The sequence below is a fragment of the Nyctibius grandis genome, chromosome Z (assembly GCF_013368605.1).
Source record: "Nyctibius grandis isolate bNycGra1 chromosome Z, bNycGra1.pri, whole genome shotgun sequence".
Lineage (NCBI taxonomy): Eukaryota > Metazoa > Chordata > Aves > Nyctibiiformes > Nyctibiidae > Nyctibius > Nyctibius grandis.
Genome location: NC_090695.1, coordinates 60,098,441 through 60,125,606, shown reverse-complemented (window position 1 = coordinate 60,125,606; position 27,166 = coordinate 60,098,441). Strand labels below are relative to the sequence as shown.

The 27,166-nt window shown below is 44.3% G+C and overlaps 1 protein-coding gene across 2 annotated transcripts in view; it reads right to left on the bottom strand.

The window, feature by feature from the left end:
• SLC44A1 (solute carrier family 44 member 1) overlaps window positions 1-27,166 on the bottom strand; it is an 84,932-nt gene that overhangs the window by 32,962 nt on the left and 24,804 nt on the right. For both annotated transcript variants that reach the window (XM_068423859.1, XM_068423858.1), the window contains exon 4: window positions 21,713-21,849. In XM_068423859.1, coding sequence (XP_068279960.1) covers window positions 21,713-21,849 — 137 coding nt within the window. The remainder of the gene's footprint in view (window positions 1-21,712; window positions 21,850-27,166) is intronic.

Sequence of the window (27,166 nt, the reverse complement as noted above, 5' to 3'; positions counted from 1 at the left end):
AAAGATGAGTTTCTTCCCTAGCTTGTTTGCCAACAGAGTGCTTACTCCTCAGTTCAAGGCCTCTGAATACATAGCCTTTAGTGTTCTTTTTTTTCTACATAATAAACTAAGGACATCTTGATCATCCCTATAAATATTCAATTCTTTCTATTATGGAAGTCTCCTCTCCAGAAATACTTTGTAGCAAAGAGTTCTACAAACTGGATCTGGATAATACATACACACTTTTACCCAAATTAAACCAAGACTTTTGACAAACAGCCGTTTCTGGGCCTGTGTGACACCAAACAGATGTATTAGTTGTAGAAATTGTAGAATATTATTTGCAGAAATCTTGTTTACCATTGCCACATTGCTACCTCTATGAAGAGACATCTTCTATTTACAGACTGAAAGAGAAGACAAGAGAGCAGCTAAGCAGGCTATCCCATGCAGTTTCTGGAACACTACTTAAATAACAGTTCTATGAATTAGGTTTTTTGGGGCAGGTCCAAAACACCAAATATACCACTGAAGAAAGTTAAGATTTCCTGCAAAGAGAAGGTATCAGGTAAAGCATCTGAACTCCATTTTCAATTATACTGTTTATATGAATCCTTATGCCTCTACTTGCTTATGTGGAAAACACGGCAACAGATAAACAGTAATCAGACAAAACTACCTTCCTTACATCATAGTTGTAAGCATAATATCTAAAAGTAATTATTATTCTTTTTGGACAAAAGGCTCTATACTGCTGCAAAATTTTTAGATCTGTTCTTGTAGATAGGAAGACTTCTGGATCAAGTGCGTTTACAGACAACTACAGAATTTGATGGAGGGGCCGCAGCAGAGAAAGTCACATGTTTATCTTAAAAACAGAAGGAAAAAGAAGATTGCAGACATTTACATTTATTTTATTTTGCTTTGAGTATAGGCCAAAAGCTAAGTTATAAAGGTGACGAGAACCAGAACTAACAGCTGACAGCGGCGGCAGCAGCGAAAGCGGCGGCAGCGACTTGAGGTTAGTGCAGGGGCGAGGGCGACATCGGGCTTAACCGGGTGGTTTTTCGTACTCTGGGCCCCCCCTGAGCCCCCCGCGAGCATCAGCCCCAAGCTGCTTCCCCTGGACCCGGAGGTTCCCGGCAACGAATCAGGAGAGGAGAGGGCGGAGCCGGAGGCACCGCGGGCGATTTAAGCGATTTAAACGCTCCACCCCCTGTTATCGGGTGATAAAAAGTCTCTTGGAGGACAGGGACTAGTCCCTGCCCAGAAGGGAGAGGGAGACTCAGCTGTGACTGTGTGAGTCAGCAGTGACTGGGTGTGTCCCAGGGCAGGAGAGGCTGCAGTTGTTTGCAGCTCGTTGGGGAGGGCACTGACTCCCTCCCAGTGCACAAGGTGAGGAAGGTGCCAAGGAGCTGTGAACCAGGGGTGGCATCTACAGGTATTTCCCAGTTCAGTGGAAGAACAATGGTATCTACCCGGTGGAAGAAGACCAAAATGGATGTGGGAACCCAGACAGAGCTCCCACGGAAGGAGGCGATGGTGCAGGTTGCGGGCTGCAGGGAATGCTACAGCGTCTCTGTGGTGTCAGGGGGCTGTGTGCGCTGTGAGCAGGTAGATGATCTGCTCGGCCGAGCGGCACAGCTGCAAAGCCAGGTTGAAAGGCTTCAAGCCGAAGTAGAAAGGCTTAGGAGCATTCGGGAGGCTGAAAGGGAGATAGACTGGTGGAGCCAGGCTCTGCCCTCCCTGCAACAAAAATGGGAGCACCTGCCGCAGAGCTCCCAGGATCGAGGGACACCTGTACTCTGCCCCTCTCAGGTGGAAAACGATAACCTAGAGGAGAGGAGTGAGTGGAGGCAAGTCTATGGCTGTGGCAAAAGGCGAGTGCCCTCCTTGCCTACCTTGCCTCCACAGCTGCCTCTGAGCAATAGATATGAAGCCCTAGTGGAATACAGCCAGTCCAATGGGGATGTGGTGGAGAGGCAACCTATATCAGAGGTCCCACCACAGTCAGAAAAACCTGACAGGCGTATAGCTACCTCCTCCACAAGGAAGAAGAGAAGAGTTTTAGTGGTTGGAGACTCCTTCCTAAAGGGATCTGAGGGCCCAATATGCAGAGCTGACCCCCATCACAGGGAGGTCTGCAGCCTGCCTGGAGCCCGAATCAGGGATATCACCAGGAAACTCCCCAACCTGGTGAAGGCCACAGACTACTACCCCCTGCTGATCTTCCAGACAGGTGGGGAAGAAGCTGCATCCCGTAGTCTGAGGGGGATGAAGAAAGACTACAAGGCCCTAGGACAGCTGGTGAAAGAGTCTGGGGCACAAGTTGTTTTCTCCTCCCTCCTTCCATTTTCAGGTGATGACGTGGGATGGAATAGTAGGATTCTCTCTATTAACACCTGGCTACGAGGCTGGTGCTACAGGCAGGGCTTTGGGTTCTTTGATAATGGCTGGTTTTATAAGACACCAGGCGTGACAGTGATACATGGGAAAGGTTTATGTCGTAGGGGCAAAAGGGTTCTGGGACAGGAATTAGCAGGGCTCATTCGGAGAGCTTTAAACTAGATTCGAAGGGGGATGGGGTAGTAGCTGGGCTTGCACCACTAGGGCAACGCTCTAGTGTTGAGGTAGACCAGGAGGCCTCCCATCCCCCTGGGGTGAAATCGGTGTGCCCAGCTCGCTCCCTGAAATGCCTGTACACCAATGCACGCAGCATGGGGAATAAGCAGGAGGAGTTAGAAATTCGTGTTTGGTCGGGGGGCTATGATTTAGTGGCAATTACAGAGACTTGGTGGGATGCCTCGCATGACTGGAATGTGGTCATGGATGGCTATGTCCTGTTCAGGAAAGACAGGCCGCTAAGGAGAGGTGGTGGAGTTGCTCTTTATGTGAGTGAGCAGCTAGAATGTATTGAGTTCTGTCCAGAGGCGGATCAGGAGCGAGTTGAGAGTTTGTGGGTGCGAATTAAGGGGCAGGCTGGCAGGGGTGATACTGTTGTGGGTGTCTATTACAGGCCACCGGATCAGGATGAGGACGGTGATGAGGCCTTCTACAGGCAGCTGAGAGCAGTCTCACAATTACAGGGCCTGGTTGTCGTGGGGGATTTCAACTACCCTGATATTTGCTGGGAAGCCTACTCAGCCAGCCATCCCCAGTCCAGGAGGTTCCTCCAGTGCGTTGATGATAACTTTCTGATGCAAATGGTGGATGAGCCAACTAGGAGAGGAGCGCTGCTGGATCTTATCCTCACTAACAAGGAGGGTCTGGTTGAAGCGGTGAAGGTTGAGGGCAGCCTTGGTTGTAGTGACCATGAGATGGTAGAGTTCAGGATCTCATGTGGCAGGAACAGAATAGCTAGCAGAATCACAACCCTGGACTTCAGGAGGGCCAACTTTGGCCTTTTCAAGCAATTGCTAGGGGAAATCCCATGGGACAGGGTACTAGAAGGTAAGGGGACCCAAGATAGTTGGTTAGCATTCAAGGACTGCTTCTTCCGAGCTCAAGATCAGAGCATCCCAACAGGTAGGAAGTCAAGGAAGGGTACCAGGAGACCTGCATGGCTGAACAGGGAACTGCTGGGCAAACTCAAGTGGAAGAAGAGGGTGTACAGATCGTGGAAGGAGGGGCTGGCCACTTGGGAGGAATAGAAGTCTGTTGTCAGAGGATGTAGGGAGGCAACTAAGAAAGCTAAGGCCTCCTTGGAATTAAACCTTGCAAGAGAGGTCAAGGACAATGGAAAGGGCTTCTTCAAATACATTGCAGGTAAAGCCAACACTAGAGGCAATGTAGGCCCACTGATGAATGAGGTGGGGGTCCTGGAGACAGAGGATAAAAAGAAGGCGGAGTTACTGAATGCCTTCTTTGCCTCTGTCTATACTGCTGGAGGCTGTCCTGAGGAGCCCCGCACCCCTGAGGCCCCAGAAGAAGTCAGGATAGAGGAGGAATCTGTCTTGGTTGATGAGGGCTGGGTCAGGGACCAATTAAGCAATCTGGACGTCCATAAATCCATGGGCCCTAATGGGATGCACCCGCGGGTGCTGAGGGAGCTGGCAGAAGTCATTGCTAGGCCACTCTCCATCATCTTTGCTAAGTCGTGGCCAACGGGAGAGGTGCCTGAGGACTGGAGGAAAGCGAATGTCACTCCAGTCTTCAAAAAGGGCAAGACGGAGGACCCGGGTAACTATAGACCGGTCAGCCTCACCTCCATCCCCGGAAAGGTGATGGAGCAACTTGTTCTTGGTGCTGTCTCTAGGCACATCAAGGACAGGGGGATCATTAGGGGCACTCAGCATGGCTTCACCAACGGGAAGTCATGCTTAACCAACTTGATAGCCTTTTATGAGGATGTTACCCGGTGGATAGATGATGGTAAAGCTGTGGATGTGGTCTATCTCGATTTCAGTAAAGCGTTTGACACGGTCTCCCACAGCATCCTCGCAGCTAAACTGGGGAAGTGTGGTCTGGATGATCGGGTAGTGAGGTGGATTGTGAACTGGCTGAAGGAAAGAAGCCAGAGAGTGGTGGTCAATGGGACAGAGTCCAGTTGGAGGCCTGTGTCTAGCGGAGTCCCGCAAGGGTCGGTTCTGGGACCAGTTCTATTCAATATATTCATTAATGACTTGGATGAGGGATTAGAGTGCGCTGTCAGCCAGTTCGCTGATGACACAAAACTGGGAGGAGTGGCTGACGCGCCGGAAGGCTGCGCAGCCATTCAGAGAGACCTGGACAGGCTGGAGAGTTGGGCGGGGAGAAATTTAATGAAATATAACAAGGGCAAGTGTAGAGTCCTGCATCTGGGCAAGAACAACCCCATGTATGAGTACAAGTTGGGGGCAGAGCTGTTGGAGACCAGCGTAGGGGAAAGGGACCTGGGGGTCCTAGTGGACAACAGGATGACCATGAGCCAGCAGTGTGCCCTTGTGGCCAAGAAGGCCAATGGCATCCTGGGGTGTATTAGAAGGGGTGTGGTCAGCAGGTCGAGAGAGGTTCTCCTCCCCCTCTCCTCTGCCCTGGTGAGGCCGCATCTGGAGTATTGTGTCCAGTTCTGGGCCCCTCAGTTCAAGAAGGACAGGGAACTGCTAGAGAGAGTCCAGCGCAGAGCCACGAAGATGATTAAGGGAGTGGAACATCTCCCTTATGAGGAGAGGCTGAGGGAGCTGGGTCTCTTTAGCTTGGAGAAGAGGAGACTGAGGGGTGACCTCATTAATGTTTATAAATATGTAAAGGGCAAGTGTCATGAGGATGGAGCCAGGCTCTTCTCAGTGACATCCCTTGACAGGACAAGGGGCAATGAGTGCAAGCTGGAACACAGGAGGTTCTGCATAAATATGAGGAAAAACTTCTTTACGGTGAGGGTGACTGAACACTGGAACAGGCTGCCCAGAGAGGTTGTGGAGTCTCCTTCTCTGGAGACATTCAAAACCCGCCTGGACACGTTCCTGTGTGATACGGCCTAGGCAATCCTGCTCCTGCAGGGGGATTGGACTAGATGATCTTTCGAGGTCCCTTCCAATCCCTAACATTCTGTGATTCTGTGATTCTGTGAGAATACAAGTCCTATAGAGGGAAGTGGGGGGGGCTGTATATGGACAACTGTATACAGATTCATGACAAAATGTTCAGTGTCAGCTTGGTGATTTTGCCATTCAATACAACCAATGTTGAACTACAGTTTAAGTATCTTACGCAGAGGCCCCCACACGTAAATAAGTCTAAGGGACACAGCTGATCTGTGGATGCCCATGCTTCCTTGTGACTTCTAGCAGTTCAAGCAGAAGCGAAAAAGGGCAGGATTTGCTATGGCCAGGGAAGGAAGATCTAGGTTCTTTGCAGAAATGTGTATATGAAGACCTTCTGTTTGTATCACAAATGTAAGCCAAGCAGAACTGAAGGCCAGATACTGATCTGCAACACAGGTCACAAGCTATTCAAGTAGAACTTGTAGACTAGGGTAACCCAACAAACCCCTGGCTGTGGAGGAAACGGAAGGCACCTTGCAAAGTCCATCTGGAACCCAATGGCATGTTCCCTCCTGTCACACAATAGAGCAGTGGATGACTGGCTGCCACTATCATCTCTTGCCTGGGAACAGCTCTCGGGGCTCCTTTAGATCTATTCCCTTCAACTGTTCACCTCACGTAGCATGCTTCTTTAGACTCACAGCCAAGCAGAAAAGTATTTCCATTGAGCTTGTCAAACAACGGACATAAATCACACTGCATCTAAACAAACTACCCATCCAATAGCTGAAATAATGCACGTGAGATTTATTTGTCCTTTTGTCCTATGTAATTAGGCAGAATAAATTTTTACTATTCCCGTAAATATTTATTTCTTTATATTTTGAAAACCTTTCCACTTCTCTAATACCGGGTGGGAGAGTTCTACAACACAAACGTCTGCTTGAGTAATGTATCACTTTACATCAAACTTAAACTGATTTCTTAACAGAAGAGTCCCTGTGCATCAATAAATAAAAGTTTGAATTTTTTAAGGTAGAGCGGGAGGAATGGACTGCTTTGCCAAACTTTCCATCCCATACTAGTTACTCTGGGTTAGCAGAGACTGTCTTAGCACAGCCAGTCTTATTATTGCTGTTTGAGTTTGCCAGGCCTGCAAAAGCTTAAAGAACTCAAATCATCCACCTTGCTGAGATAATTAGTTTACCAAAGACACTATTACTATTCTTAAATTATTTTCACTCATAAATGTTTCAAAAACATTAGAGGTAGAATTTAGAGAACAAACTAAAAAAATCCTCAAAGTAATACATCCCATGCCTCCTACAGCAGAGCACATATTTATTCTGGAGAAATTACTAGGCAAACAACATCAAACTGTCCTATAGGGACTGGATTTGAGATCTCAACATGTCGTAACCTCAAAGAAAAATACTTCTAAACTATGGAGAGCAACAGCTCCCGGGCTACTGGTAAGCACACAGTTTACTGGTCCCACAGTGCTGTATTTGGTGCTTTCACCTACAAAGCGGTATTCTGGAGACACAACACAGCTTCTGTTCCATGGTTTCTTTTCCATTAATAGAGTTGCTCCAGCCATTAGAATATTTTGGGGCCACGACTGGAGCAAAGTATCTCAAAAGACAAACTTTCCTTTCAACCTTAACCTAGCCGTAGGAGCAAAAGCCACCATTTCCTTTAAAGGCCTTTCTGCTTTGGCTAGACTTGGATTAGTAAGGAGATGAACAGCCATTATCTCTGGCGTTCTTAACACCAACCACAATTAGCACAAATTATGTAAAGATGCTGTAGAAAGCCAGGACAAAGATGGGGGACCAAACTCTTGTTTCAAAGATTCTTTCCAACTGAGAAGGCAAATTATTAAAGGTCTCATGTGCTCAGAGGACACAGCACACAGAACGACAAGACATAACCCTCTGGCTCCCACACCAGAACAGTAAATGGGAAGTTCCATGCTAACCTGAGGTGGCCAGATAAAACTACTTCTAGAGATCAGAGCTCCAGTACAGCTTTCCTTCCTGTATTTGCTGTGTTGTAAACAAACACATAAACCCTCTGCTACATCAGCATCGCTATCAATATAAAAGCTTACAGCTTGAGAAAGGGTAACATTTCCTAAGTCATCAGCCCACAGAGGAAACCACTGACATTAATATTGGACAAATGATAGTGGTGGAAAGCACACCAGGGGCTCCGGATCGCATTCTGAGCTGCTGGGTAGCACCTACCCATCCCTCAGCAGTGTTAGCAGGAACTAAAACAAGGACTTCCAGGTCTAAAAACACACACTCATATTCAGAGTCAAGGATTTAAGCAGAAAAATACAGAACTACATAGAGATATTCAGGACAGGTTCAGCACCAGGAGCAGAACTGTCACCTTAGGGGTAGATTGTGCTTAGTTTACGCACAGCTCCAAGCAGCTCCACATACAGCTTTTCACAGGCACATGGCAAAGCACAGTCTCAGACACTAGGAACCAGAGCTTTGGTAAGGTAATTTATATGATCTTCCATGTATGGTCTCACTGTTCTGACTCTCACTGACAGTATGCACATATTGTGCATATATGTGACATAAATGACTCCTAAAAGACTGTATGATGAAGCAGAGATTATGGCTAAAAACCTCAACCTCTTATTCCATTTTAAGCATTCTCTCTCCTTCTCAAGAAACCTAGAATCATAGAATCATATAGAATGGTTTCAGTTGGAAGGGACCTTAAAGATCATCTAGTTCCAACCCCCCTGCCATGGGCAGGAACACCTTTCCACTAGACCAGGTTGCTCAAAGCCTTGTCCAATCTGGCCTTAAACACTGCCAGGGAGGGGGCATCCACAACTTCTCTGGGAAACCTGTTCCAGTGTCTCACCACCCTCACAGGAAAGAATTTCCTCCTAATATCTAATCTAAATCTCCCCTCTTTCAGTTGAAAACCGTTACCCCTCGTCCTGTCACTGCTTGCCCTTGTAAAAAGTCCCTCTCCAGCTTTCCTGTAGGCCCCCTTCAGGTACTGGAAGGCTGCTATAAGGTCTCTCCGAAGCCTTCTCTTCTCCAGGCTGACAAATTTGGTGGCCTTCTACAACAGGGTTACAGCACTGGAGGATAGGGGAAGAGCAACTGATGTCATCTACCTGGACTTGTGCAAAGCATTTAACACTGTCCCGCACAACATCCTTGTCTCTAAATTGGAGAGACATGGACTTGACGGATGGACCACTCGGTGGATACAGAATTGGCTGGATGGTCACACTCAAAGAGTTATGGTCAATGGCTCAATGTCCAAGTGGACACCAGTGACGAGTGGCGTTCCTCAGGGGTCGGTATTGGGACCGGTCCTGTTTAACATCTTTGTCGGCGACATGGACAGTGGGATTGAGTGCGCCTTCAGCAAGTTTGCTGACAACACCAAGCTGTGTGGTGTGGTCGACACGCTGGAGGGAAGGGATGCCATCCAGAGGGACCTTGACAGGCTTGAGAGCTGGGCCTGTGCAAACTGCATGAAGTTCAACAAGGCTGTGGAGGCTTGGTTAAGTGAGAGGGGGCATGATTTCATGCTTCTGAGCAGTCTGAGCAATCCAGGCTCTGAGCAAGAGTTAGGCCCGGAGCGAGTCACCTTGGACTCTCCTTGAACGCTGCAAAAATGCAACAAAACAAGAACTTGGCAGTTGTAACAAACAGATAAGAGAAACAGGAAAAGGGGAGGGGGTGCTCATCGCTCCGTGTATCTAAAATTATAGACCAATCATATATGCTACTAGTACGTGTGGACAGCAAGGCTTTACCAATGGAAACGCGGGCTTTGGTGCGTGATCAGTGTGCTCTTTGCTTAGAGTCTATATATATCCTGTACGTATAATCATTAAACGGAGAACTTCCATACTCATATTGGGATTGTGCCGTTACTCTGGGACCGTCGCCCAGCACCCAAGAGCCGCGCCCTCGACTTCCCCTTTTCTTCAGCTGGTAGCAGAGGATGGTTACCACGGAGCAAAACGACATCCTTCTCGCCGCGAGCTCAATTCCATAACTGCAGTAGGCAGAATTTTTTGGAGGGTGCTGGGAAAGGATGGCTGGGAGGGTGCTGCTTAGGTCTCTAAGGCAGAGCAGACACTGGAAGAGCTGATCACTCCACTCCCAGAAATTGGTGCTGCTTGAAAGAAAAGGTAGAGCAGACACTGGTTGGTGCTGTGCCGGCAGACAGACACCAAAACGGGGGGCAGATATGGAGATAGAAGCTGCCTCTGCGTTGCTCATTAGTATCTTCTCTAAGAGAGGAAATGAGACAACGATAAAACAACTAATTAAATTGATAAAGCTGTGACAGCACTGGGCACGTTTTAAGGACACAGCGCTTGTATTCTCTGTGGAGGAATGGAAAGAAATGGGCGAGATGATGTGGAAAAAGACTATTGATAAAGATCCTGAAGAAAATGAGGTGAAGGAAGTGAGCAGATTGTGGCAGAATGTGATAGAGACTCTTAAAAGCATGAAGGCAGAGAGGGAGGTTGCCTGTGCAGCAGCTCAGATGCTGGCAGTCCCTACTCCCCCTATAAAGAAGGTGAAAGTTCCTGGGGCTGTAGCGTGATTTTTTGGGCTACCAGCGGTTAAAGGTATGTCGGCCCTGATTCAGCCATCTGTCGCTGCGGCTCGGGCAGCAATAGAACCGGGATTTAGCACTGAGCAGCTACGCAGCAGCACTCTGAAAGCAGAAGTTCAGGAGAAAGAGGAAGTTAGTGCTCAGAGAGCCAGCAGCTCAACTGACAGAAAGAAGGAAGTGCAAGAGGAGGAAGAGAGGGAGGAGTGGCCGGCTCCTTCTGACCCTGCCCAGCTGCTGGGTCTGGGAGGAGAGAAAGACAGGCCCCCTCCTTCCGCCCCCCCGCTAATTCCTCCACCCCCCTCATACTCTGACTCATCACGGTCTGCAACGCCACCGCCACATGACCGTGGGAACCCGGAAACGGACATTGCTAAAGCATTGCAACAACTAACGGAGGGACTGAAAGATTTAAAGATACAGCCGCAACAATCAGGAGCATTTGCTCCAGGATTACAAAACAGGGACAATACCAACAATGCCCCACCCCCACCTGCACCACATGCACCAAGGTGGAGCGGAGTGATTCGTGATGCCATCCTGGAGGGACAGTGGAGCGCAGTAGCTGATTTGGGTGGAATAGGAGCATTCCCTGTGGTACAGCAGAATGGAGCAGCTACCTGGGAACCGATTGATTGGAAAATCCTTCAACAAGCAAAGGCGGCAGTTACACAATATGGAGTGAAATCAGATGCTACAAGGAATATAGTTTCCTGTATTTTTTCTGCTGATCTTTTGTGCCCACACGACTCCCGGAATTTAATGAAACTGTTGCTAACACCTACCCAATTCCTTTTGTGGGGGTCGGAATGGGCACAATGAGCAGTCAATGAAGCTGCACGGAGAATGACTGATCCAAATGACCCCTTGCATGGTGTAACTATGGACATTCTTACAGGACAGGGGAATTATTCCTCGGATGAGACTGAACAGGAGGACAAGAAGGAGGGTAAACCTGCTTCGTATCCACCTTTACCGGATTCGCCGTTTCCTGGGTCTGTTGAACAAAGTTTACATTCCGGCACTAAACGACCACTGTTAAAGTCTCCAGTTACGGAGCCAACAGCACCAGAATCACAAGGACTTAAAGGACTGTTACCATCACGAAATGGACATGAAATTGACATGACAGAGCTTGGTAGAGGACTGGAAGAATTAAAGACGGAATTGCAGCAGCATCGTTCAGCCAACGCCTCGAGACACGTGACTCTGTCTCCCCCAAACCCCCCTCCGTGTTCGGGACAAGTATTAGGGCCACCTCAACCTCCTTTACAATTCCCTACTCCACCTTTAGATCAGGGCCGGGGGGGAGGTCTGCGTCCATCTGGTAATGTGGGAGGTGAGGGAGAGGGTCAGCGTCCGCCCGCGTATACAGGGGAAGAGGGGGGAGGAATGAAATGGAAAGGGAGCATTCGAGATGCGTTATTAGAAGGAGTTATAATTCCACAAGCATATCCGGTGATTGTGGGTGCGAGTCCTGAGGAAAGAAATATTTGGCAACTGTTAGATTGGAAAATTGTAAAAGAAGCTTTGTTACTACAGTTAGCGAGGGACAACACAGATGAGGACTGCAGGAAAATTATTACAGGGATGGCGAATCGTGACCCCACTTTAACCGAGCTAATGGATGCGTGTGGGAAAGTAGGAAACACCACATTTCAGATGGAACATTTAGCAAAAACTTTTGCGGTGACAGTTAAAGTAGTTCATTGTTGTTATACATGCGAGCAAGAAGATCACTTTAAGAAAAACTGCCTTGAGAAATCGAAGCTGAGTGGGAGAGATAACTCTGTTTTGATGTGTCTTTGCTGTGAGAAGCTGAGGCATTTTGTGAAACTATGCAGATCCAAGTACAAGGCTCAAGGTCAGCTGATAACAACCAGCTGCAGAATACAGGGAAACTGGAAAAAGGCCAGGCTTAAGCAGTCAGCTCGCAACCCGAACCACAGTGAAGCGCAGAGGTACAGCAACTGATTACAGAAATAGAAAACAGGCTACATTCCAAATTCATTCATCATATTGAATTGAATCAGGAAATACAAATTATCACTTTGTTTGATAGGCAAATTCCGTATGCAATAATTGATCAATGGAATTCAGAATGATCAAATTCGTTATAAAGCTATTGGCACAGATCCTGCATTACTAGCCGTTCCTATTACAGCTCAATACTTTGAGTGGTATATGGCCTTATTGGACTTTACCGAACAATTGTTAACACATCTGCCAAAAGATAAAAAGCTACAGTTTATTTACAAACAGGAGGGAAATCAAGTGTCCAGTGTGTATGAGTAATATATGGGGTATTGAATGTGATCCATGGGTTTTGCGTAGGTGTTTTACATGTGATAAGAGGTTTTGGAAGAGAGTGTCATATGCATGTCGATGGTGTAGGAGGTGTCTGAAAGAACAGATACAGTTGGGAAACGAAGTGCTAAAAGCAGGTACAGAACCGTTGACCGAGGAAGAATATCAATTCTGTCAAGCAGGGTGGTTTAATAATACGTGTATTTTTGGGGAAGTAGTCTTACTGGTGGCTATTGAATGTAGTAACGGTAATTGTATACCAGTGGAGTGGGAAGTTGAAAGAAGGAAGTGGGAGAAGACGAAAAAGGAGTGTAAGAAGCGAAGGACAAGATGGGCCAAAAGAAATTCAGACTGGTCTGGTCCCTCTTAATCCTGTTACCGCTGGCAGTGGCACATGATACTGTGTATCATCCCAAAACACCTTGGGAAGGCAGTAACAATATCTGGGTTACACTAATGAAAACACTGAATCAAACGCAATTTTGTGCCTCTTTAGCTCAGCCTGAACAACCCTTCCACACCTGTTTAGTGGGGATGCCCCTAAACGGATCAGCGAGTAAAGAGGTGTTGTCAGGACAAAGTGAGGCTTTACAAACAAAGTGTAAGACAGCAGTAAAATGCATCAACAGTTGGGATGTATGGGATGACTTATTACCAGTCAGTCCACTAGAGCCCCAAGAATTGGATATATTGGGGACTCTAGGGGCAGAGGCTTGTATCTTTTTTAATTATTCTGAAGGTCGTAACTATACAGACTGGAACAACGGCACTGGGAAACAAAATGTAACCCCTAGTGGTGAAGTATGGAGAAATGACTCTGTCTGGTGTCACCGGACCTATGGAAAAGAGGGGGAAGGACCAAACCCAGGCACTCAGTGGCAGATTCCAGACATTAAATTTCCTAGAAAGCTACCAAAAGGCCTATTCCTAATTTGTGGAGATAGAGCTTGGCCAGGTATACCTAGTAAAAAGATAGGAGGTCCATGTACATTGGGTAAGTTAAGCCTACTAATGCCCTCTCAAAAATTGATATTAAATCACACTCAATTACACCGCCTTAGACAACGGCGGAGCACATCCTCGTTTCGTGAGGACTGCCAGGAGGAGGTAGAGTTATGGTCAAAAACGGAAGCAATCTTTGCGTCTTTCCTTGCACCGGGGGTTGCTTCGGCGCATGCCATAGCGCAGTTAAGAAGGCTAACTTGTTGGAGTGGAAAAAGGGTCAATGAGACTTCCAAGGTCTTAGGAGCCTTGGCAAATGATGTCGATAGTATTAGGCATGCAACTTTGCAAAATAGAGCTGCCATAGACTTTCTTTTGCTTATGCATGGACATGGCTGTCAGGATTTTGATGGGATGTGTTGCATGGATTTGAATGCCTCTTCGCAGTCCATTCACAGACAGATTCAAGACTTGATGAGCTCGACGAGCAAATTACAGGAACGTCATGGGTTTGTGAATAATTGGCTTGGTAGTTTTGGAATTGAAGGGTGGTTGATGGATTTGATAAAAATGCTTATTATGGGAGCGCTTATAATCATGGTTACTTTGCTAATAGTGCCTTGCTTATTTTCCTGCTTGCAGCAATCTGTAACAAAAATTGTTAATCAGGCCTGGCTTGCTCAAAAACAAGAAGGGGGAATTGTGGAGGCTTGGTTAAGTGAGAGGGGGCATGATTTCATGCTTCTGAGCAGTCTGAGCAATCCAGGCTCTGAGCAAGAGTTAGGCCCGGAGCGAGTCACCTTGGACTCTCCTTGAACGCTGCAAAAATGCAACAAAACAAGAACTTGGCAGTTGTAACAAACAGATAAGAGAAACAGGAAAAGGGGAGGGGGTGCTCATCGCTCCGTGTATCTAAAATTATAGACCAATCATATATGCTACTAGTACGTGTGGACAGCAAGGCTTTACCAATGGAAACGCGGGCTTTGGTGCGTGATCAGCGTGCTCTCTGCTTAGAGTCTATATATATCCTGTACATATAATCATTAAACGGAGAACTTCCATACTCATATTGGGATTGTGCCATTACTCTGGGACCGTCGCCCAGCACCCAAGAGCCGTGCCCTCGACTTCCCCTTTTCTTCACAAGGCCAAGTGCAAGGTCCTGCATGTGGGTCGGGGCAATCCCAAGCACAAATACAGGCTGGGTGGAGAATGGATTGAGAGCAGCCCTGAGGAGAAGGACTTGGGGGTGATGGTTGATGAGAAGCTCAACATGAGCCGGCAGCGTGTGCTTGCAGCCCAGAAGGCCAGTCGTATCCTGGGCTACTCATCAAAAGCAGTGTGGCCAGCAGGTCGAGGGAGGTGATTCTGCCCCTTTACTTGGCTCTCATGAGACGCCACTTGGAGTACTGCATCCAGCTCTGGAGCCCCCAACATACTATTAGTCCATCAGTAACGTAAATCCTCTAACACAGGAATCAAACTCCAGGTAGTCGCAGATACAGAACTGTGCAGAAATGTTAGCAGGTGTGAGACTGTTTAAATGACAACTACCGGCCTCTGTAGTTTCAGCCCAGTGCTAATTCCTCTTGGGTTACGGGTGTTCTATGAGCAAGTGTCACCAATTAAAACATCGCTAACATTGTGAATACATGACTCACAGATGATTATGCTTGACCAACCCACGCAATACAAGCTAAGAGGTATTGACAGTTGGATATTGACAGAGGTGGAGTTGTCTGGTATTCAGGTAGGACACAGCTCCCAGACTCTCACAGAGATTAAATTCTTCACACTTCTCTAATTTCTTCACCCTAGAACTTGACTGAAATCTACCTGTTGAACTCTATCAGCTCTAAACTGTTAATCTGAACCACATTACCAGTCCAAAACCTCACACAATGAGACAACTTAGTAGAATACCATTAATTGCATATTATCATACCATATTATGGACTAGCAACATGGCATAGAAAAGCGGAAGCTTAAGACATTGGCTCGTGTATCTGTAGGGAATTCTGCTGCAAATTCCACAGCCAAAAACTACAGAAGAAGCAGGATGCCAAGCACTACTTCCACAGAAGGTGGCAGGTTATTATCCATTGCTGACTTCTGCCACTAACAGAGAACAATGTTGCATGACTTCAGAAAAAGCATGCCTGCAGGGAGTAATAACAAGACCCTCTCTTCATGAACTCCTGCCAAGTGGAGGCCAAACAAGGATAGAACTGAACCTTAACACCTAAACCTAATTTCTGGGACCTAGTGGAGTATAGAAAAATAGTGATGCCTTGAGATGAGCAACAGGCATAGGACAGACCACTTTGCGGACAATACTTCTCAGGTTAATATGACAGATTTGTTCTCAGTGCAGAAAGCAAGCTTCATTCTCTAGATCTATCCACTGGTGCCTTCCAGAAGCATAGAGAGTGTTTTAAAGGAAGGAGAGTAACAACTGTATGTATCTAAACTTCAAGTTGTTGAAGAGAGACATACTTCTTTAAAAGAGTGAGAATTAGAGGGCAGTAGAAATTACAGCCTGCTTTTACAAATAAATGTGGGACTCAAGTGAAAGTAAGTATTCTCCAGTGCCTGCAGGAATGCTCCAAGCAAAATCCAACACATAAAAGCTGCTACTTAGATCTTTAAATGTCTCCAGAATTTAAGACCTCAAAGAGAACTACTGAGATAGCTAAGCGCAGTTACTGTTATAACTGTATACAAATATAAAATATTTTTATCTTATCATTATTTGATTTATTATATTTATTTTATTATATTTTCTTTATTATATATTTTAAAATATAAATTTTTAAAAATTATGTATCTTAGAGTCAGAACTCATACAGACGCGTTTTCAGTTGTAATTAAAAAGCCCAGACTATCCTTTTCTCTATCCCCCCATTCTTATCAACAGGACAGTAAGTTGAAAACAGATACTAATTTACTCATTCCTCCATTGATATTTCTTCCAGTGCTAAATAAAATCAGCTATTCTGGAATCAAATTAAAAATCCATCTGGTCCAGTAGCAGATGTTTTCTCTACTGTACCTTTAGCTCTCCACCACTTATAGCTCAAGGATATCCTTGAGTACTAACCTATTAAATATCCAAACACTATGATTCTTACAGTTTATCTTTTGGTATCTAAAACATCCTCAGGGCAGTAAGTTTCGTAAATTAACTATAACTCGCGTCGAAAAAAATCTGGCCCTTTGATGCCTAGTAATTTCTTTTTTTTTGACCTCTAGTTTCATATTACTCAAGTTATGAGATCAAGGAATATAATTTTTCTAACCTTCTCTAAGATATTCCTGTTTTTAAAGATCTCGCTCTTCCTGATAGTTTTCTCTTTTCCAGGCAAAAGAATCATTGGTCTTTTCTTGTGATCACCCTTGTTTGCTTTGTCAGTATGTGTACACATAATACAAAAAAGTTCAGAAAAAAGTTAAGGAAACACTTTGCCAAGGAAGGACCAGAACACAGCCTTTATGATCCCAACACAGCGTGAGTTTACAGAAAACACAGTGCCTGTTTTTTTCTCTTTACAATTAATAAACATTGCACTTTTGAACAATGCTGTCCCTCCACCTAATCCTCTCGCTATCCTCAGCAGCTTCATGATCTCTTTCCCAATTACCAAAAACGATTTTAAAGTAAAACACTAAATGTATATGTTGTTTTTTCCTCACCCCTTTGCTCTGCAGGCATTCCTTTACATCTGACATTTTGTTCCACTGCAACTGATAACAGATTTTCTTCATGTAATTCTAAATAATTCAGTAGCTGCATAAAGATTTATCACCTCACTGTTCCTCCCCCTTTCCAAATGGTTTATTAATGTAATCAATAACACAACACAGTATTATTGGAGGATTCCATGTGCAGCCACTTTCTGTTGTGAAAATGATTTCATTCTGACTCATGAGGACTCAATGCCAAGACAAGACAACCCTGACAGGCAGTTCTGGTAGCAAGGTAGAGTAGCAGTGGATGACTCCGTATCTCAGAACCAGTCACAGTGTACTTTTATCCAGCCATTCAAAAAATGACACTCAGAATTAACATATCCAGGTTCCCAAAGATCTAGTGGTGCAGAATCTCTTTAATCATAATATGCCTAAACTAACATGGTTCAACAGACTTCAGGAAAATTATGAGCAAAGGCTTGAGCTTTACCCAGCACACTTCCACTAAAAACGACGTTGGGGCCAGGAGGGGGTCAGAAGTAGAAGAAAAACATCAGAAGCTGGCAGCAACTGATGTAACAACTATTTCTAAGGCAAGAACCAACAGTATACTGCAAAGATGTACTTTGATTACTTTATGTGAAGATGTCATTATCTCCAGACAAAAGAAAAATCCTTTTTGTTTCCCCTATGGTTCCTTCTCATAGCTCAGAGAGATGACCTGCTCTGACTTAGCCAGCTTGATTTCCTTTATTGATTTCTTTCAGTTCAGTCTCCACAGAAGACTTAATGTAGCTTTACCTCCGGCTCTAAGTCCACCCAGACCTCAACTAGCCTGGCCTAGCTACAGAATTCTGACAACCGAGATGCCTGCCAACATGTTGTAAAATAGAAATTTCATTTTCGGTTCCTAAATCTGCACCCAGTCATTTACACAGCAGACAGGAATATTATTTCCCACAATGACCAGTCAGTATAGTCATCACTGAATTAAACATGACAGAAATTATGGCCACCTGCTTAATGTTTCTTTTTAATAACAACATTTCATTACTCATTTAGCACAGTCATATATGAATTGTATCTTCAAGGACATTTCAAAATGCTCTGGCAAGACCTTGAAAAAAGCATTGCAGTATTTCCTGGACATTATGTTTTGAAGCAACAATCAGCTTTCTGGAAAAAACAGCTTTCAGTCACATTACTCAAAATACATCATTTTTTAAGTGCCAAGACCAGCAAAAACATTGAATTCCAAATACTCCCTGCCTGAGGTGTTCTGCCGGGTGAGAAAATCCTGTGTAGACCAGCAGCAGCCAGTTCACAACACACAATATTCTCAGTTGTGTCCAACCCATAGCTGCACAAACTCAAGTATCAGCATGGCTGTGTGAGAACAGCATTAGAAATTGTTCTCAGCCAACACTGCACATTTCTGCACCACCTCCAGGAGCTGCTCGAGAACATGCCTGTGCTTTACAACTTGCACCTTTGTACAGGCTGAAGATCTGAGCGGTCAGCTGCTCAGCTTTTTCCCTCCCCTTCCTCTCTTCGTGTAAAAGGTCCCAACCAGTTCCCAGTGTTGTGGGCATCAATCATTCTGAACAGATTAAAGGCACACACTTTCTTGTTTCCTAAAATCAGCCAGGCTTTGCGAGGGGTAGACCTCTCCTTTTCTTAGATGGGAAGGTACTGCAAATGCAGTACCTGACTGTGGGAGAGCAAGTGGGGTGGGAGTGAAGTTACTGCCTTGAAATGATGCAGCATTATTCACCATCAGCTCCTTTTCCCAAATTACAGCAGAATAGCAAGTGCATCATTACTGATTCAGGAAGCCAAAAGACTGCTTTGTCATGAAATGATCTTCAAGCCTCATGCAAGCATCTTCCCTGCCCTAAATGCTTATTTATAAACTTGCTTACAAAAAAATACAAGCTGTACTGCACAATAAGTAAGAGCTCTGCCATAATTGTTCTGAACCTTAGCCTTTGGTAGTTCTGTCATCTTGTGTACAGGCAATCAAGTGCCTGTCCCACTTTAGAGAAGATGCTAAGCTAGCTGGAAGATCATACCTGGTATTGATAAAATCATTAATCAATATAACGATGTTGTAGTTTGTTTTACTATGTTGCATCTTTCGATAAAGATGTTCAGATAAAAAACGCTATTTGAACTTACCATATCGCCTCTTGACGGGCTGAGCCACAACGGAAGACTTCTTTGGGATGGGAGGGTGCTTAAGCAGTAATTCATGAAAGAACTCCAAGGTGCGTGTACACATAAGTTTGTTTCAGGGCTGGCATGTAAGCCAGGTGAAAACGGCTAACTCTTCAAATGCACATGCAACAACCTAGAGAGCCTATCTCCAGCACAATCGCTATTTTCATATTGCAGGAAGCGTTAGAGCTTTCAGAAAGGCTCAGCAGAGCAAAATTAAGAGTTGACTGCATTCCCTACCCATATATTTAAAACATTAAGGTGGTTTTCTTGTTGAGTGTTAGAAGTTGCAACCCTGGAAATTCAGCATTGATTATCACAAGAAACCAAACACGTATGTCTTGCCCTCCTTCTTCACAACTTGACAGCTGAAGTCTAAATTCCAACTCAGTATCATCACAAACATAGAAACTGCAATTAAGCTCTGTGCAGTCATGTTCAAAGGCCTCAGATTTCCTTATTATCCTTTTCACAGTGGAGTCTACTATCACTTGAAACAGACTGCTAAACATAATCCTAGTATTAATTAATTTAAACCCACTCTCATAGTTACGAAGTGGCTCTCAGAAAAATGATTCTGTTTACTGAGTACTATAGTTCTGTTATTAATTCACTCTTCTTGTTCTATTGTAAGACTGAATCATGCTTTAACCTTTACTATACATATGCAACATTAAAGTGATCAATACTTAACCTGTTCCATTTGCTGCAAACCATCGCTTTTTGGAACCTGCACGGGTTAGTGAACATTTAAACAGAAACATAACCATGACAATGACAGCATTTCTCTCAACTGTGTGATTCCAGTCTTGCAGAGTTTTCATCTATAAAAGGGAGCTCAGTTTAGCACCTGTTTTTGACAAGCCCAATATCATATAATGAAAATTAGGACTTGGAACTCATGAATGATTCTGTTCTGCTGTTACACTAGGTTTCATACTTTCGACCAGGCTTCCTGTAAATGCAAACTATTCACTCTGATTTTAATTTTAAAAAAATCCGAAAGATTTATTTTAAAATGTAAAATAGCAAGGGAGATACAGTTAGAACGGAGAATCATGAGGACAAGGCAAAGCATGTTTTAGGAAGAACGGGTTTTGGTGTACTTTAAAAGATGGTTACGCTGAACATATTTCAGGCACAGTTAATAAGAGACTTGACTTTTAAACATAGAGGCAATGTTTGTGGTAAAACAAGGCATGGCTGCGTTTCATTATTTCAAGAGGTACTTAAGAAACTCCACTACTGATGACCTTGACTTCATATCAACAAATAACTGGCCTACATTAGTTAGGAAAAACTCTGCTTGCTTGTTTACAGGTAAAACTGTATTACAATACTGGCTAGCTTAACTGCGGGCTTTGCGTTTGACAGCAGTGCACGGATCACATGAGGAAGCTCCCGTTCTCAGACCCCCTGCTGCACCGTGCTGGCACGGCTGCCTGTGCAGCTCCACGCGTGCTGTAACCCCACATGAGAGCTCAGCTCCCTGAATCAGACACCCAGGTGTGCGGGCACAATGCAGTGGGAGAACCAAGGGTACTAACAGTGTCCTAGGGCCACTTCAACTCGCTCTGCTTTCAAACAAGAAGTACTCACGCAACCTGTACCAGAACAGAAATCAACATTTCATTTCCTTCTAGGAAAAGTAATCTGCTTGGAACTTGGTCACCAAGACTGACTCATCATTAGCCAAGCATCTTGCAAAGAAATCTTACCGCAGCATTTTAAAAGACTAAGTGGGAAAGTTCAGGACTAAATGCTCCCACCTGAACAGCTGAAAAACCCTGAAATGTCCCCAAATTGCTTTAAGTTTGTACATTTACTCTCTTTTGGAGGGTCCAAAAGTTGGTTACCTCTTGTGCATTTTATTCTATACAGTGTTAAAACATGGACTGAATAAATAATATCAGTATTATTACTACACAGAAAAAGTACCGCTCTTGGGAAGAGATGGGGTACAATATTTCATTTGTTAATACAGTTAGTTTCCTTTACGTTTCTTTAAAAAAAGAAAAGTGTAAGAAAACAAAAAAAAAACAGGTACTGCACTATAGCACTGAATGAAAGCAGGAATATTTTCACGTCCACAGCCATACTCCATGCTGCAAGCACAGTTCAAGAGCAGCATTGCTCACACTAGCCCCATCTACATGAGGACATTTCAACACCATTACCGCTAAGCAGCAACGTCAGAACATTTCCTCAGGTGTTGAGAACGTACCCTACAGTTACACATTCCCTCAAATTCTCATTACACTTCGTAGTCTTGTTTTAACAATGAGCTTGCAAAACTATACAAGACATGACAGAACACAAGCATATTTATACGGTAAGATTTAGTAAAGTTTTAGCTTAATAAAAAGTCATATTATTTCTACTGATATTTCTTAATACATATCTCATTTTTAGTTCAGCTAATGCACAAGTCTTGTTCTAATCCTATTAAAATATCTGGTACATGAAGAAAAACAGACATGCTTTTTGCATACCATTAGTTTCTGCAAATTTCTGAATATCAGCCAGTGTTTTTAGTTCTTTCCTTGGGCAAGCTGATACACACAAAGCAAGGGATTTGATCCTCTGATGTACTAGATCAATGTTGCATGGATCCAAGAAGAACACATACCTAAGGAAAAAAAAAAGGTAAATTACTTCTATTCTAGTTAACAATTACACTGAACAAAATCAATCTGGGAGTTGGACTTGATGATCCTTACGGGCTGCTTCCAACTTGAGATATACTATGATGCTATGAATTTCATTTCAAACTAAAGGATTCAGCCAAGACTAACCTTCAGTCTACCCAAAAACATAGGAAATTCGATACCATAATTATGTGTGTGAAAAGAATTTGGGTACTCACATGCATGACACATGTACAGATACTTATGTACTTCTGGATCACACAGTAAGGATGTTTAACTCTACCAGATTCAAGTCCATTCAAATAGTGCTGTTCATAAAAACAGCAGCACTTCTACCATGCCTCTTCACAGATACAGGTCTAATTATTCACAAAGGTACACTCTAACCTTAAACTTGACTTCAAGCTTTCCAACTTTTTCCAAAAAGACCCAACAAACCCCATAAGGTTATACTTATGCTGTGAAAAAGTCCATGGCTATTTTAATGAATACACATAATACCAGTAATTAAGAACAGTTTTTTTGTTTAGATTGATTTTCCACACCACAGGTCCATATGACCAAACAGATTATTGTAGTCTTTATTTTGAAATAAAAATTGTTCAGGTATTTCAAGTAGAACTACCTAATGTTCAAGTGCAATATTTTAAAGAGATTCTATATGCTATCTTTCCATGATGAGTCATTGTCACTTAAAAACCCAGTTCGTTAAGTATATATTATAGCTTCCCAGCCAACATTTTCTGGCTATACACATTTCACCATGAACACTAACCATACAGTATTGTCCTTTCATGGTATATAATAGAGATGCAGAATGTTTTTCTATTCTGAAGTTAAACAAGTCTTTCAAATTCCTACAATTCTGGTGATATATTATGCATTGAAATACTCTCTTCGTATTATCTGACATCATCATAGGAAAACAACACCAAACCGCCATGTAAAATGCCATTTCTATTTTTGCAGTCCTCGTGACAGGAATTCATTCTGTAATCAATAAAAATCCCTTCTGCTCCCAAAAAGCATTTAGGTTCTGCCTGAACACTGAACACAAAGTGTGCCAATTGCTGTCTAACTCTTCCCCACACTAAGACTGTTCTATTATCCAGTCTCAGAATTATTACTACTTAATACAGTTTTTCAGTCCTTCAAGGCTTCCTGTCTTACTTCATGAAAGTCCATCAAAACCCATGTCATCTGTATCAACTGTAATGGGATAATAGACTCCTTGCGCTCTTAAAACATTCCCTTTCCTTGCCCACACGTCTATGAAAATTATCCAGTATTATTTCTAGTTTTTCATTTAAGACATACTATACACCTCAGGACTCTGTGGATCATGAAAGTCTAAGAAGCAAGTGCAAACATAAAAACTCCTGTCCTGCACACACAGCCAAGGTAACTCCATGTGAGCAATGAGGCACTAATTCCACATTTTTCCTTTATTTCAAAGAACATACTCTCGAGCTGATACCAAGACACAGAACACTTGTGCTAACTGGACACTCCTGTTATAGCTTCCTCTTCATAAGGGCAAGTTCCTGCAGCTGCTATTCCATACCGCAAGGGTAGGTAGAAGGAGAGCGTCTGCTCCTTGGAGAGTTTATCTGGACAAAGGAGCTACAAACAAGAACCTCCAGAGTCAAAGCTGACCCACACACAGTAAGGGAGGTTGTGAGGGGAACAAACCTGGTCAGTCACACTAATTGGTACGAATATGTGGAGTGTGAGAATTCTTATCTTTCAGTAAGATTATCTGGCTAAGGACCTTGCCAAATTGTGACGATAAGAAAAAGAAGGGAGACACTCAGACATAAAACTTGACCAATTAGTGTTAATGAAAACAGTAACCAGAAACAAACCTAGTCAATCACAGTAACTGGTGAGTTATCAAGAAACTGCAGGAAAACCGGGACTTTGCAACTGATAAGGACGCAAACCCGAGGGTGCAGGATGCAGGAGGCGTGTGGGTCAGTGGGACTGTGCCAGCTGCTGAGGGAATGTGCATGGAGCAGGGTTTGGGAAGAAACAAAGAGCAGGGGCAGACAGAAAGAGGCGTAAAAGGAGACAGCTGCGTGCAAGCTGAGGTTGGTCAGTGCGTTGGTCTGACTGAGCCTGGTGCCTGATCACTGCAGACTGTCCTGTCTTTTTATTAAATCCTTCCTTAACGAACTGCACAGTCTCACTCTCTATCCCGTGTGCATGGGCGCTGCAAGAACTAAGTGCCAGCTACTGGGGGGGGACCAGCGTGATGGGTTTGGTGCCAGCAACTGAGTCAGACGAGAGGTATGGGTGCCCCAGGCCTGTGGTGTCACCTACCAAAGTGACTGGGGTCTCGGTACCAGCGACTGGGTCAGGGAGGGGTCTTGGCCACGAGCCACTGTGGTAGGAATGATGCATGTCCCAAAAAAACAGCTATAGTGGGGAGTTGGGGGGGTGCGGTGTAAGTGAGGGGCTCAGTGCCAGTGGCTGAAGCAGGGCTGTGGATCAGAGCCTGTATGGTGCTGACTGCTAGCATGGGCTGAGCACTTGTATCGTCCCCAAAGTGCGTGTGTGCGGGGTGTGAATGTGTAACTCACCAGCAAACGGCAAGCTGTACCAGCTGGCGTGTAGGAGGCCCTGGATCCAGGCAGGAGTGTGAGGTGGGTGGGGGGTCTGTGCTAGTTTGGGGGGGCACGTGTGAGTATGGGATGGCTGTGGGATGAGTCTGTGCGTGCTTGCTAGTGAGCACGAAGCTGGACGAGCTGCCGAGTAAGGGGCACACGTGCGTCTGGTAAGGAGGCCTTGGATGGGTGCTAGGTGGGCAGAGGGACTGTGCTGGTACTTGGGGCATCCATAAATGTGTGTGTGCTTCCAAACCTGGAGAGTGTCATGTGCGTGCCTGCACTAGTGACCTTCTGTCTCTGCCGGCCCCTGAGGAGGAGGGGATGTGGCTGGCTGTGCTTGTGTTTTATGCGTGTGCTGCACGTGGGTGCTGTTGAAGGCAGTGCCTGGTCAGTGCCAGCCCCTGTAACCAGCCATGTCAGTATCCCCATGTGTTCCTGTCCCTCCATGTCCCTCAGCTCAGGTAGAGACCCAGGGCCCGGGGCGTACCAGGTTCGGCTCCAGTGGCCAGGCAGGAGGTTCCTCCAAGCATCCCCTAACACATCTTACTGAGAGAAGCCTCAGGAAATCAAGTCAGGTATGTCAGCATTAACACGCTAGAATCCAGCCCACTCTTATAGTCATTTAAACTCAAGGACCAAGCTATAATTTTAATGGACAGAATAAATTAGAATATTTTGTAAAATAAATACTACAGTTTTAACTCAAGCCTGGAAATTTAAGAGACACAATGCAACTATATTGCCATACGCAGTTTTGACAGAAGTGTGCTGTGTTGGCATACCCTTGAACAGACACATGTAATCCAAACACTGCATTTGCATGGTTCAGAGACAGTTCTGACAGCAGTAAGGCAGCTGCAAAGGAAACACCAAGCTATGAAATCTGTGGCTTCAATCCATAGTCTAGGAAGAGAGAAGTAAGATTTTTTTAATTTCTAGCAGCTAAAACAAGAATCAAAACGCTAGGCACCAGCATTAGAGAGGAAAAGGTATTCTGGTTTTTGTTTCTGAAGCTATGATTTATTGAAATTAAGTGATTTTACTGCAGAAAATTCCATATTGTGTCACCACAACAGGTTTTGTTTCTCAAGAGAAGAATGTACTTACATCCTTTGTGCTCCAATTTCAGTTATGCAGAATCAACAATAGATTAATTTGTTGGTAAGAAAGTAACTTAGATCAGCAATACAAAGACTGAAGTAAACAAAGTAATCATATTGTTAGAGATGCTTCAACACTGCAAATGAAAATTTGTTTGCTACTGCAAATTCAGTACATCAGATTTACAACCTAGGAAGCATCTTTGTGCATCTTTATGAAGTATCAGCCCTGCAGAGAAGGACTTGGGGGTGCTTGTGGATGAAAAGCTGGACATGAGCCAGCATATGCGCTCACAGCCCAGAAGGCCAACCATGTCCTGGGCTGCATTACAAGAAGCATGGCCAGCAGGTCGAGGGAGGTGATTCTCCCCCTCTACTCCGCTCTCGTGAGACCCCACCTGGAGTACTGCGTTCAGCTCTGGGGTCCCCAGTACAAGGAAGACGTGGACCTGTTGGAGCAAGTCAAGGGGAGGGCCATGAAAATAATGAGAGGGCTGGAAGACCTCTCCTGTGAGGACAGGCTGAGAGAGCTGGGCTTGTTCAGCCTGAAGAAGAGAAGGCTCTGAGGAGACCTTATTGTGGTCTTTTAATACTTAAAGGGGGCTTATAAGAAAGACACAGAGATGCTTTTTATGAGAGCCTGTAGTGACAGGAAAAGGGGTGATAGCTTTAAACTGAAAGACGGTAGACTTAGATTATATACTGGGAAGAAATTCTTTATTGCGAGGGTGGTGAGACTGGAACAGGTTGCCCAGAGAAGTTGTGGAAGTGTTCAAGGCCAGGGTGGATGGGGCTTTGAGCAACCTGATCTAGTGAAAGATGTCTCTGCCCACGGCAGCGGGGTTGGACTAGGTAATCTTCAATGGTCCCTTCCAACCCAAATCCATTCTATGGTTTTGTGATTCTTTGATCTTAACAATCCACTTTTCTGAAAATCAAGATTTGTTAAAGGAACTTCTGAAATATGGCATGATGAAAAAGTTACTTGAGTAAAAATAACTACATGTAATTTTTAATATATCTATCTTCTGTAGCCATAATAAAATTAGCAATTTTAAGCTCATCTTTAATTTTAAGCTGATTTCTTTACATAAAGGAAAATAAAGAAAGAGTTTATTTAACTTTTCAAAAGCCATGGTGTCTGAAAATAAGGTCAATAGCAAGTTGTCCACCCTGAGGCATGTAATTCAAAACAAACTTCAGTACAGCTTTGCAAAATGCATTATAAAATATTTTTTACAGATCTATAGGATAACCTTCCTCATGCTTTACTACCATTTTGAGCTTACATTTCAATGTGTTTCTTTTTTCACTTCTAAAAGAAAAATCCACATTTCTAGGTAAGAAATTCAAAATATAACATCAAAATGACAGGTCATTAAAAAAAAAAAGCATCAATTTTGGCTTCTGACTGGTAGCTTACTATACAAGTGTCCTATTGCCTATTCATGCCCATGAGAAATACAGCAGTCCCCTCTTCCCTTGCAAAGCCAGGAAGACCAAGCATCATCATTTCATACACTATACCTTGATCCTGGAAGCATGGTGGCAAATCATATGAACAAGCCTATCTTACCTTCAAGTATTTT